This window comes from Cheilinus undulatus, linkage group 5 (genome assembly GCF_018320785.1).
Source record: "Cheilinus undulatus linkage group 5, ASM1832078v1, whole genome shotgun sequence".
Classification (NCBI taxonomy): domain Eukaryota; kingdom Metazoa; phylum Chordata; class Actinopteri; order Labriformes; family Labridae; genus Cheilinus; species Cheilinus undulatus.
The window spans coordinates 38,762,135-38,773,153 of NC_054869.1; the positions used below are offsets into that span (position 1 = coordinate 38,762,135).

At 37.5% G+C, this 11,019-nt stretch overlaps 2 protein-coding genes across 2 annotated transcripts; both read right to left on the reverse strand.

Annotated features, from left to right (window-relative positions):
- Positions 1 to 657: 657 nt before the first annotated feature.
- ccl27a (chemokine (C-C motif) ligand 27a) lies at positions 658 to 4,014 on the reverse strand. The gene is made up of 3 exons (XM_041788127.1): positions 3,800 to 4,014; positions 2,262 to 2,379; positions 658 to 2,150 (listed from the first exon to the last, which is right to left on the reverse strand). Exons 1-3 carry the CDS (start codon positions 3,861 to 3,863, stop codon positions 2,048 to 2,050), a joined length of 285 nt encoding a protein of 94 aa, XP_041644061.1. The 5' UTR covers positions 3,864 to 4,014; the 3' UTR covers positions 658 to 2,047.
- Positions 4,015 to 8,609: 4,595 nt separating this feature from the next.
- Positions 8,610 to 10,528, reverse strand: LOC121509936 (arginine vasopressin). The gene is made up of 3 exons (XM_041787743.1): positions 10,348 to 10,528; positions 9,327 to 9,531; positions 8,610 to 9,217 (listed from the first exon to the last, which is right to left on the reverse strand). Exons 1-3 carry the CDS (start codon positions 10,465 to 10,467, stop codon positions 9,081 to 9,083), a joined length of 462 nt encoding a protein of 153 aa, XP_041643677.1. The 5' UTR covers positions 10,468 to 10,528; the 3' UTR covers positions 8,610 to 9,080.
- Positions 10,529 to 11,019: the final 491 nt, after the last annotated feature.

Consider the following 11,019-nt stretch of genomic DNA (forward strand, 5'->3'; position numbering starts at 1 on the left):
AGTGAAGAAACCAAAAGCAGCTACTGTGCACTACTTTCTGTCAGTTTTGGATGATTTAAGTGATTGTAACTACATCACTCATGCTTCAATTAAAAAAAATTGCAACCAGCAATCATTTACTTTACAAAAAAGCAAACAATTTCTCCATCGTGTATGACATTTCATGCAAATAGGATTGATTTAAGCATTTGAGAATAATAATCCAAAAGTACTAAACAAGAATGAAATGTCCAAATTCCCGATAAGAGCTTAGCCACTTTACAATTCTAGGAGATCAACATTGCATCATTGATGCATGCTTGAACGTTGGTGCAACAATGATGCTCTTAAAAAACATATTTTGAGACATGACAAGTAAGAAGTAGCAACATAAATATAATTAAAATAAAAATACTACCTGGCAGTTAAAGGCTTCCACAAAATATGAATTGCATTTCTTTAATGTTGTGCCTGCAGGATTTATAATAAACTGTAGATTACAGAATACACTATATAGACAAAAGTATTCGGACACCTGCCCATTACAGCATGACAGTCTAGAGTGTTGACTTGTTGAGTTGAACCCCCCCCCCTCCCAGAAATTCCTAGTAACTTAAAGACAATCATTTAAAGGAGGCACTGTCTCCTAATAAGCTATCAGTTTAATCTTGAGTCAAAGTGGACATGTGTACAATGTTTAAGGAAAATCTCTCAAAATGTTCTTGAGATATCATGTTTACCAGTAAGAGATGAAAATGACACATAACAATCTTGATTTGACCAATGACCAGCAAAGTCTAATAAGTTCACCCCTGAGTCAGAATGGACATTTGTACAACATTTGAGGGAAATCCTCTCGTTATTGAGATATTGTGTTTACAAGAATGGCCTGGGTGTATGAATGTATTGAGGAACAACCTGAAAACATCGTGCCTCCAGATGTGCTGAAGAAAACAGCTGTACAGAGAAAGGATTAAATGTGCTTAAGGGTCTGCCACTTCTTTATCATGTGTTTGAGAACACTTTGGACTGAAACCAAATAACCCCATAAATCACATCAGTGACGCTTTTACAACCTGTTTGGAGTAGCAGATCATCTTGATTTGTCATGACAGTGAAGCCAAGTTGATGTTACATAGTGGGACAAGACTGAACAAGGACAGCTTATGTTTGTTTTGCCTCAATTTTATTAAAGATCAGGAGTACTATTAGCTGCAACGAAGTATACATAGCAGTTTCACTTGTAACCCTCCAGTCTAAATGATTGAAAGCAAAACAAAAAACCAAAAACAAACAAACAAACAAAAAAACACATGAAGAAAATTCCTTGATGTCTGCTTTAGTTTGACTGTATCTTTTTTCAATATACGCTCCAATTCAGACACTCGTGAAATACCACATAAGAAAAACAACACAGAAATCACATTTTAGGCAGGCTTTACTTTTCCTCACAAATAGTGTGTAAAAGAAGAGGTTAAAAAACCCAAGTATTTTAGAGTTAAAGACCATAAACATTAAGGTCTCTTAACAAAATCAAAATAAATCAACACAAATGTACCACAAAAATATGCAAATTGCATCAATTAACATCAGGATCCAGGGTGAACCTGCGATCAGGACTTCTCTGTACATGGGGTGTTGCCTCTACCAAATGAGCTCAACAGGGCTCCTAAAAATATGAACTTCATCTAAAACTCTTGACATGTGAGGAGTAAGAGAAGTATCAACTGAGTAAAAATAAACTAAATTGGGGTCCAGGTGCTTGCCCTTGCACTGGCTGCAGGTTTAAGCTCTGATCCTGATGTGTTTGGTGCACGTCTTTCCCCACTCTCTCTCCACCTCTCCACTTATTTCTCGTCTCTCTAAAGTCTTCCTATCTAATAAAAGCAAAAGCCCCAAAAGTAATCATTGAAAAAGTACATTTCCCCTGAGATATAGTGGGTAGAAACATATAGTGTTTAGTTTAGGTTTTCCTGGATACCTTGCACAGTAGAAACCAACAACCACAAAAATCTTAAAAAACACTTGAAAATCAAATACAGACAGATGAAATCTTTCATTCTGAATCTCAGGAAGATGATCCCTGATCGTCATGCCTCTTCTTCCTCTTGAGCCTCCACAGCACAGAGGGATGAGCACATATGGGCTTTCTCATTCCCTTTACATGCAATCTGTGGACACAAAAGTAAATCATGTTAAAGTTTAACTACAGTGGAAGAAAAGACTACAATGAACAAAACAGTGAATAACACCTGAACAGTCTGTCAATCATAATGACTTACATCAATGCATTGATGTCACAGGCACCGTTACTTTGCTGCATCTCCCATCCCGTAACCTTGCGCAGTATAATTGGAGAGATGTTCTTTTTGGTTTTGACGCAGCATTTTGGAAGGACAGCTGCAATGTTGAATTGAAATTCATGGTAAGAACTTTGGAAACAAAATACATAATAAATAATAAACTATACAACAATAAAACTGTCAATTAAACCTGCTATAGATTGAAACTGTCAGTCAAATCACCCAAAATAAAACTGTCTTTTGGAGAACATTTTCTATTTTAATACCATCAAAGGTGGTTTCACCTTTAGGCAACTGTCAGGGGCCTTTTGCACCAGCGAGCCTCAAGATATAATCATTATAGGAATGCAGGTAATACAAGGAATGTGTCTAAAATTACTAATAAGATGGCAAGAGTGAATAAAATAGTATAAAAATAGATTTGTGGTCAATACAGCCTTTGGGGATCAAGCACATATCAAGCAAATTATAGCAAGTCGGATCCATAAAGTCACATTGAAACAATGAAATGGTGGATTACTGTGTGGTAAAATGGTATGCAATACATACAAATGTCTGATTTGTGGCTGAAGTATGGATATTGCATGAACACTGAGCATTTATATTTACTCTTTTAGGTTCCACCTAACCTAAAGACGGGTTAAAATATCACCATGTGCTGAGTTTAAAGGCCTTGCACACTGAGTCTGTTGTTACCATCAGAATTTTTCACACATTAAAAAGGAAATAGAAATCATGTTGTTCTAACCATGTTTGCACACTGACGCAGAAATTTTCATCCATTATTATTATTTTTGGTCATTAAAGGTTCAAATTTATACAAATTTCACATCAGATCCAAGTCATTTAAATGCATGAGCGATGGTTTAAAACAGAGCATGCGGCATCCTTCTTGCTCACTCACCCCCGCCTGACCTGCCTCGCACACTGAAACCTCACTTTAAGCACCATGAGTTGACAGTATATTATGTGGATATCAACCATGGAAAAATAACAGATAATGCAGTACAAAACAATTTGCCACATTCCATACATTTTTGCAGTGAATACAAATAAAACGCATCGGACTCAGTGTGCAAGGTTTGAGTGTGTGGCATGCAAATTATAAAAATGCCTCTGAATACCATTTAGATGTGCACAAAATATGAACAAAATAATATCTAGGATCTGGGTCCGGCTTTAGGCTCATCTGGGGTTTCAAGGATTATAACAGATAAAATAAAATTTCTGAAGTTAAATTTTGGTTTGCACGGCAGAATAAAAGTAAAATGTCAATGAAATTGCTCAGACCACTTAGTTATTTAGTTTATATACAACAGGAAAACAGAAACATGATCTCCCTTCCTAAAACAATACATAGATAAGTTTTCATGAATGTTGAATAGAAACAGAAAAGAGCAACTTAGTTTGAAAAAAAAAAAAAAAATTTAACACCCTTCCTCTAAGTACCAAAAGATCTTATATGAGTACTTCCTTGGTTTTTATGTCAGAAATGATCAAGATACCAGGGTCCTTACCTTCAAGAGATGTAATTGCAAAAGCAAACAGAAAGACAGTCACGAAGAAAACTTTCAGATCCATGGCTGAGGAGCAAGTGAGCGAGGGAAATGTGTGTAGGCTCTTTAGAAAGGCTAGTATTGCAATGCACACCTCTGCACCCACCCACTCACGCACAGAGGCGAATGTGTGAACATGTCAGTGAACTGTTGCCTGACAAAATAATTAACCTCCGGTGCTAATGAAAACAAATGTAACTTTCATTTTGAGCCTGACTGTTTGTACAAGCATCCTCTGCTGGATGAGTGTGTGGTGAAGGTATGCACCTCTTCAACATGCTCTGACAGGTTTTATAAGCTCGATTTTAACGGCGCCATACTTGACTGACGGACAGAGAGCTTAAACTTTGCAGGTGCAACACCCACAGTCACGAGAGATGGAGGGTATAGGTCACTGACTCATTGGAAAATTACTTCAGTGCTTTCTTGCATCTGCAGTATAAGACTGCAGGTATTAATAATAAGACTGCAGGTATTAATAATAAGGCTCAAGTGATAAGATTTGATAAGAAGATCATATTCAAAAACATCCAACACCGCAAAAGCTGCAGCTCAGATGTGGAGTAAACATCCCACATTTATCCTGTGTGGTTTGCCAACTTCTGTTCATGTTGTGCAATTTATCAGAGCATGCAAACCAAACAACATATAATTATCAGGCTTAAAAAAAAAAATCTGATTTTCCGTAGGGGAATTCTTCTGGTAGCACAACTGACAGACAGGCTTCTTGGTTGATTGTTTAAAAGTGGGACAGTTAGAAATGTACTAAGGCACTCAGCCAGCTAATAACCACAGTGTCTGAATCATATTTGAATTGCTATTCATTTTTTAGCCTGCATTATCAGCACCAGATCCCATGTTAAGCTGTTGAATTAGCAACACCTACTTTGTTTCTCATTAGTCTAAGCTAGTCTGACATAGATGGAGCACTCTAAAGCTTAGAAAAACACCCAAAGTAAATAAAACAAATCACCTTTGTTAAGTTTGATTTCATATGCTGCGTCAACAAAACCATGTGCAATCTACTTCATCCATTAAATTAAATTGTAAATATGTATTTGGCTGACTGAAGTGAAACTTCTGTATTTTCTAAATTCATCATTACGGAATGAAAATATTCTTAAAAAAACTTGATCATAACAGCTCATAAAACCCACTAGCTCAAAATATGAGAATATCATAAAACACAGGTCAGTAGATTGATTGGCATTGAGTCAATCAGTCTGTGGCACTGCTGAGGTGTTATGAAGCCCAGGCTGCTCTGAAAGCAGCCGTATTGTTGGAAAGAAAACTGGCAAAAAGAGGGAAGACACTAGACAAACAGAAGACATCACATAAAAGAAAGTCTATAAAAATGAGTTCAAAGAAGTGTTAAGATGTCAATGATTCTGCACGACTTAATTCCCTCTCTGATGTTCCCCCAGACTCTGGGACATTGTTTTCCAAATTGAAATGCAAAATTTAGTTTAATCTGAAAACAGGACTTTGACTCACTGACTTCTTTTTCTCCTTTGTCCAGGTGAGAAGCTTATGACATCTGTGGCTCAGGATTGGCTCGACTCTGGGAACAACACACACCCATCTCCTGATATCCATCTGTGTGTGGTGTCTCTTAATAAACCGACTTAGTTTGGTTTAGTTTATTCATTTGCACATGATAAAACAGATAAGAACTATTACAAAATAATTGAAGAAAGCATCATGTGCTTCAGCCACAGAACAAGACAAGTCAAGACAGCAGTCTTCCCCATGATTGCAGTTGTGTGAACTGAGCTAGAGTGAGAGAATGAAGGCTCAGGAAACCTTTGCAAATTGGACTTTTCCACAATATTCTGATATTTTGAGATACGTTTTTTTATTTTCTTGAGCTGTAAGCCTTAATCATCAAGATTTAAACAAAAAAGTCTTTGAATTGAATAAAATTAATCTAGAATATATGGAAATTTAACTTTCTGAAGTAAATCACGGCGAAAAAAGAAGTTTTACATGCTGTTCTTAGTTTTTGATATGCACCTGTGTAAGAGTCATCACCCTCTTCCACTCGCCTACTTAGCCCTCTTCACTCTTCCACAAAACTGCTAAATTTTCCTGAATTACCTGCATGTGTGAATGCAAACAGAAGATTTTTCCAAGATTCCAAGATACCAGTTAGATATGTCATAACGAATGCCCAGTGAACTCAGAGCAGTAACTGGAGTGTATTCAACTCGGTTCAGATGTCATTCCCTGGTAAATGAAACCCAGTTTAAGACAGACTTAAAGTTATACCCTTTGAACCAGCTGGACTTACATCTGTTTGAGTTATGCTTAGGTGTCATTTTTATGCCTGGGATGGAGCTGGCATAAATTCAAATGTAGTATGAAATCAGATTTATCCAATGTATTCTGAGTGGAAAATGTACAACAGAGAGTCATCTGTTGTCAGAATTTACTCAGGCAGTGAGATGATGAAAAAAAAAAAATTCGTAATTTCCCCTCAATATGAGATGTGTCAGACAGAAACTTAAAGATGTCTTCACCCTGCAGGTACTGATCGCTAAGAGTGTGTGCCAACTTTTTAAAACTTTTCTCTCTTATGCCATAAGATTTCAACAGTCAAAAAAAAGAAAGTAGGGCTGTGAAGATAAATGGTGTTGATCCAGATTAATTAAGAGCCACAATTAGTACGCTTATCTTTTTTTAAAATCATAATTCTCTGTCTTTTTCAAAACACTTTGCTGAAGCCATGCCAGCATCTTCCTACAGCTACATTAATCTAAAATAAGTCCATCTCTACTCCTTAATGTCTCATTTCATTCAAAAAGATCCTACAGAGCTCAGTGGACAAGTCAGAAGTCATCTGAAGCTTGTGTTATCACACTTTTGCCTTTTTACTGCCCCCTTATTTCCATTAAGATAACATAACAAGTTCCTTTTCTTTCGTTAAGTTCATGTGAAAATACTTGATCTACTAATAAAAGGCTGTATCCAAACAGGAAGTCAATTAGAAAGTTAGTAGAAAAATCCAAAACAGTGGAATTTTAAAATGCAATAAAAAGAGTGCGGTTAATCGCAATTAACTACAGAAATCCTGAGAATGATCTTGATTAAAATGTTTTGTGTTTTGACAGCCCTAATTAAATTAATTCAGATCTTTACAATAACCCACTGGTGTTAAGCTGACCCACAGGCAACGTGAGCCAAATAAAACTACATCTACCACCCAGAGGTTTTTTTTTTTTTGCCTCTGTAAGGTATGATACAACTGCCTGACAGTAAAAGTACAGTGGTGGTTCAAGAAGAAAGGCTGGGTGCACTTTAGATTACAGTGTGTGTGAGTCAAATGATGCAAAAACATCTGACAAAAAGTCCCTCAAATAACAGTTCTTCCTTGAGTCAGAGTGGACATTTATGCTACATCTGAGGAATATCTGTCAAGGCCATCCTAAGATCACATTCAAGAGGAAGGGATGAACATGAAGCCATGTGACCTTGACCTTTGACTTCCAAAATCTAGGACATTTTTGGTAGTTTAAAAAAAGCCTTAAAGCTTGCTTAAGTTATTATGTTTACAAGTAAGGAATGAACAAGACCTCCAAAATGTGTTCAGTTCATCCTTGGGTCAGAGAGCACATTCATGCAAAGTCTGAAGAACAAACATCTTTACAAGCAAAGCATCTTTGAGTTGTTAAATTCAAAATTAAGGAATGCACATATGACGTATATGATCAGCTTGACCTTTGACATATGACTGAATCAGAGTGAGAATTCCTTCAAAGCATTGTTAAGAAATTAAATCCAATAGCAAGGGACGAACATGGGGCTTAATCACTTTGGCACCTTACCAACGACCTCTAAAATCTAATCAGTTCATCCTGAGTCAGAATAGACATTTGTGCAAAGTTTGAAGAAAAATCACTCAATGTGTTTCTGAGAAAGGCCAGACAATCTGGAAACTTTCTGTCTCCAGCTGTTGCTATCACTAATGCAAAGGCACAAAAATCACCCCATACTGCAAACTAAGATTGTTAGAGTCAAGGAAAACATCCGATATTTCAGACAGGTTATGAGAACATGTTTACGAACATGTCTAAAAGGTCACGTTTTTGGCAGTGTCACAAAGGATTCGAATCGGTTGAAACAGGGAGTTTCTGTGTCTTGTTCCAGCTGGATCTGACACACACTGTTGACAAACCACAGTCACAGACTGTTCCCGGTACAAACATCAGCTTTCTGTTATCACACACGAAGGAGAAGGACATGCAGAATTTACCGTCTTTCACTCACATGGATTGGACATGCTAATACAAAACAGAAACTTGTGTCCTTGAAGGAAGCAAGTGAAAGGAAAGACAGCTCTGACTCCTTACTGCCACACAAATAACTTCTGCAATCTCTGAATCATGTAGCATGTTTGCTGGACTCTTGCACAACTGCTTTACAATTAACACCTTTGAATCTCCTTAAAAACTCCAGATCTACTTATAGAAGTACTTTAACACTCCCTGGTCATCATATTACATCTTAAACTCTGTTCTTTATAAAAAACAGTAACCTAAAAGGATCTGCACGTGCTTGGCAGGCTAAAGAAATTGAAGCTGATTAAATGATTACAATAATTAAAACTGATTTCTTTAAAGTAGTTGTAAATCTTGCGTGAAAAAACATTCCTGTCACCCTCACCCTTTCTTCCACACATGCAGATAAAAGATTAAGCATGTTGATGAGTCATCTGTTACAAGCATAATTATTTGATCTTGCATGAGAATAATGACAATAGACTGCAGAAGGATTTTGGCAGTGATAAACTCTGTATTTTTCCATTACAATAATAGTTCTACTACTCAAAAAGAAACCGCTCAAGCTTTGTAACTCAGCTGTTTTACATGGATGTCCTAAGTAAGCTTAATCTCTATCTTTCTTATTCACATCATTTCCTGGTTTATTCACTCTGTTAAAATCTTCTCTCAGGTTTAATACATAATACAATTTTGTTTACATTATGTGCATAAATATATACATTTTCAAGTGGAAATAAATATGCATTCTAGTCTTCATACATTTAACATTCCCCTCTCTCCATCTGGGTTTGAATAGTGGGTTGGTTTAGTCAACTATGGTTCTCTATATGGTCTTTAATTATAAAGAAAAATCACAGCAGGAAGGAATAAGAGTGAGTTATCTTTGACTTGGGTTTTTATTGGTTCAAGCTTTGAATCTCGAGGCTTTAAGTGGAACACTGGCGTCTTCATTCTTGTCCATATCAGTACTCAGTTGGTCCTCTGTTGGCCACATGCAGCAGCCGTAGCAGCAGCTCTGCAGCCGAGCTCCCTGCAGAGCTGTCGGCCTGATCTGAGGCCTCCATTTCCCCCAGGCAGTCTGAGTCCACTGCACAGCTCTCTGAAGAAGAGAGGAGAGTAATTTCAATCAGACCATGGCAATTCACCAAACACAACACAGATAAACTTGCCTGAGCATGATGATTAAAACAAACAAATCAAAACTGCACCTGAGTTACAGCAGAGTCCTGAGGCAGCGCAGCGTCCTCCCTCTGATCCACAGGGTCTACCTCCTGCCTGGCAGGGGGTTAGCAGGTAGTTCTCCTCCATACAGTGAGCAGTTTCTGGAGAACCCAGCAAGCAGCCCAGGCCCTCCCCACAGCAGATACTGGGGCCGAAGCAGCGGCCCCTGTCTCTGGGTCCACAAGACATGCACTAAAATAGAAACGGTAAATATTAGTATCGACTGGAAATTCAGGTTTTATAAATCCAGTAGAATAATTTTGGAACAATGTTGCCTGTTTTTGTGATATTTTTCTTAGTTTTCAATATACTTTTGAATATTGAAGCAAGATTTATCAAAATTCAAATTTTACTTCACCTTCCATGACTTTATATTCTCACATTGATGGTAGGAGCAGATAAACTGACTCTTTTCTGTCATAAAAAAGATCAACTAAAACGAATGCGTTTTTAATGCTAATCTATCTAACCTAAGTAACTGAGTTTTTTTAACTCAGTAAACTGAAAGTGTTTTTTTTAAATGTTCCTCTACTCCTGGAATTCTAAGGAGGAAAAATAGAACTTGCATCACAGTATGATAGTTATACATTTCTATGAATATCTAAAACCAACACACAGCTTATCATAAGACACATACTTCTTTCAGCAAAATTAGAGGGAATAAATATACTATAGCCTATCTATTGCTACAAAATCCAACTACTTGAATTGCTAACTGCTAAAAATGCTAACATAATTAGGCTAACTGGTATGATGCTTTAGTGTAATTTCATACATTCAGTATGTGTGTTAAATAATGTTCATTTGTATATTAAAAAAAGATCTATTATATTCTTGTAGTTTCCAAAATGTTACAGAATACACATAATCCTCAGTTCCTTATTTTTTCCTGACTAAAAAAACTTTATAAGCAGAATATGATGAATTTCAGCTCGAGGGAAATTTCAGCCCACAGATAAAGGAAATTAAATGACCTCCATAAAGAGCACAAAACATAGTGGTCCTCACCTGTCTGATTCCAGTCTCCGGCAGGGCTCGTTTCCCTCCTCGCGGGCAGTTCTGGATGTAGCACGCGGAGGACAGCGCGAGGAGTCCCAGGACACACAGGGGGATCACGGAGTGTGGCATCTCTGCTGCTGTTGCTGGTGTTGGATGAGATGAAGCCCGGGTGGATGTCTGACTGATGCCCCCGCTCGGTCTCTCACTTATAAGCAGATGGACATGATCAGACAAAGCGTTTGACACTCGTATCTGACGTCACTGTCTCTACTCCTCTGCTAACCACACATGCATGCACGCGCGCTCGAAGGCCACCAACGTGCGTCCTGCGCGCGCCAGGGGTCGCGGGCAGATGTGGCTCTGAATAAGATGTGTGCCATCTAACAAATGTACGGGAGATAACAGCAGAAGATGCTGTTTATGTATTCAACAGTGCGCCACACTGATTTGGATGAACTGTTAGGAATAATCTCAGCTGTGAGGTCACAACAAAAGGCATGGCGTGAACAGCTAATTAGATTAACAGCAATAAGAGAAATGATTAAATACATTTCATGATCATCATGCACAATTTAACCGTCAAGCAAATCACAACAGGACAATCATTTCTCTCCCATGAAAACACAACACACATTATCCTCCTGATGTCATTTACAAATATTAATTAGCATAGCAAAATTA

What these genes read in the sequence shown, in the direction of transcription:
- ccl27a (XM_041788127.1), bottom strand. Translation starts at nt 3,863, where the DNA reads ATGGATCTGAAAGTTTTCTTCGTGACTGTCTTTCTGTTTGCTTTTGCA. An exon ending in TGCAATTACATCTCTTGAAG is followed by an intron (nt 2,380 to 3,799) that starts GTAAGGACCCTG and finishes TCAACATTGCAG; the next exon opens with CTGTCCTTCCAAAATGCTGC. An exon ending in TGTGACATCAATGCATTGAT is followed by an intron (nt 2,151 to 2,261) that starts GTAAGTCATTAT and finishes TTGTGTCCACAG; the next exon opens with ATTGCATGTAAAGGGAATGA.
- LOC121509936 (XM_041787743.1), bottom strand. Translation starts at nt 10,467, where the DNA reads ATGCCACACTCCGTGATCCCCCTGTGTGTCCTGGGACTCCTCGCGCTG. An exon ending in CGGAGACTGGAATCAGACAG is followed by an intron (nt 9,532 to 10,347) that starts GTGAGGACCACT and finishes TTTCTATTTTAG; the next exon opens with TGCATGTCTTGTGGACCCAG. An exon ending in AGGACTCTGCTGTAACTCAG is followed by an intron (nt 9,218 to 9,326) that starts GTGCAGTTTTGA and finishes TCTCTTCTTCAG; the next exon opens with AGAGCTGTGCAGTGGACTCA.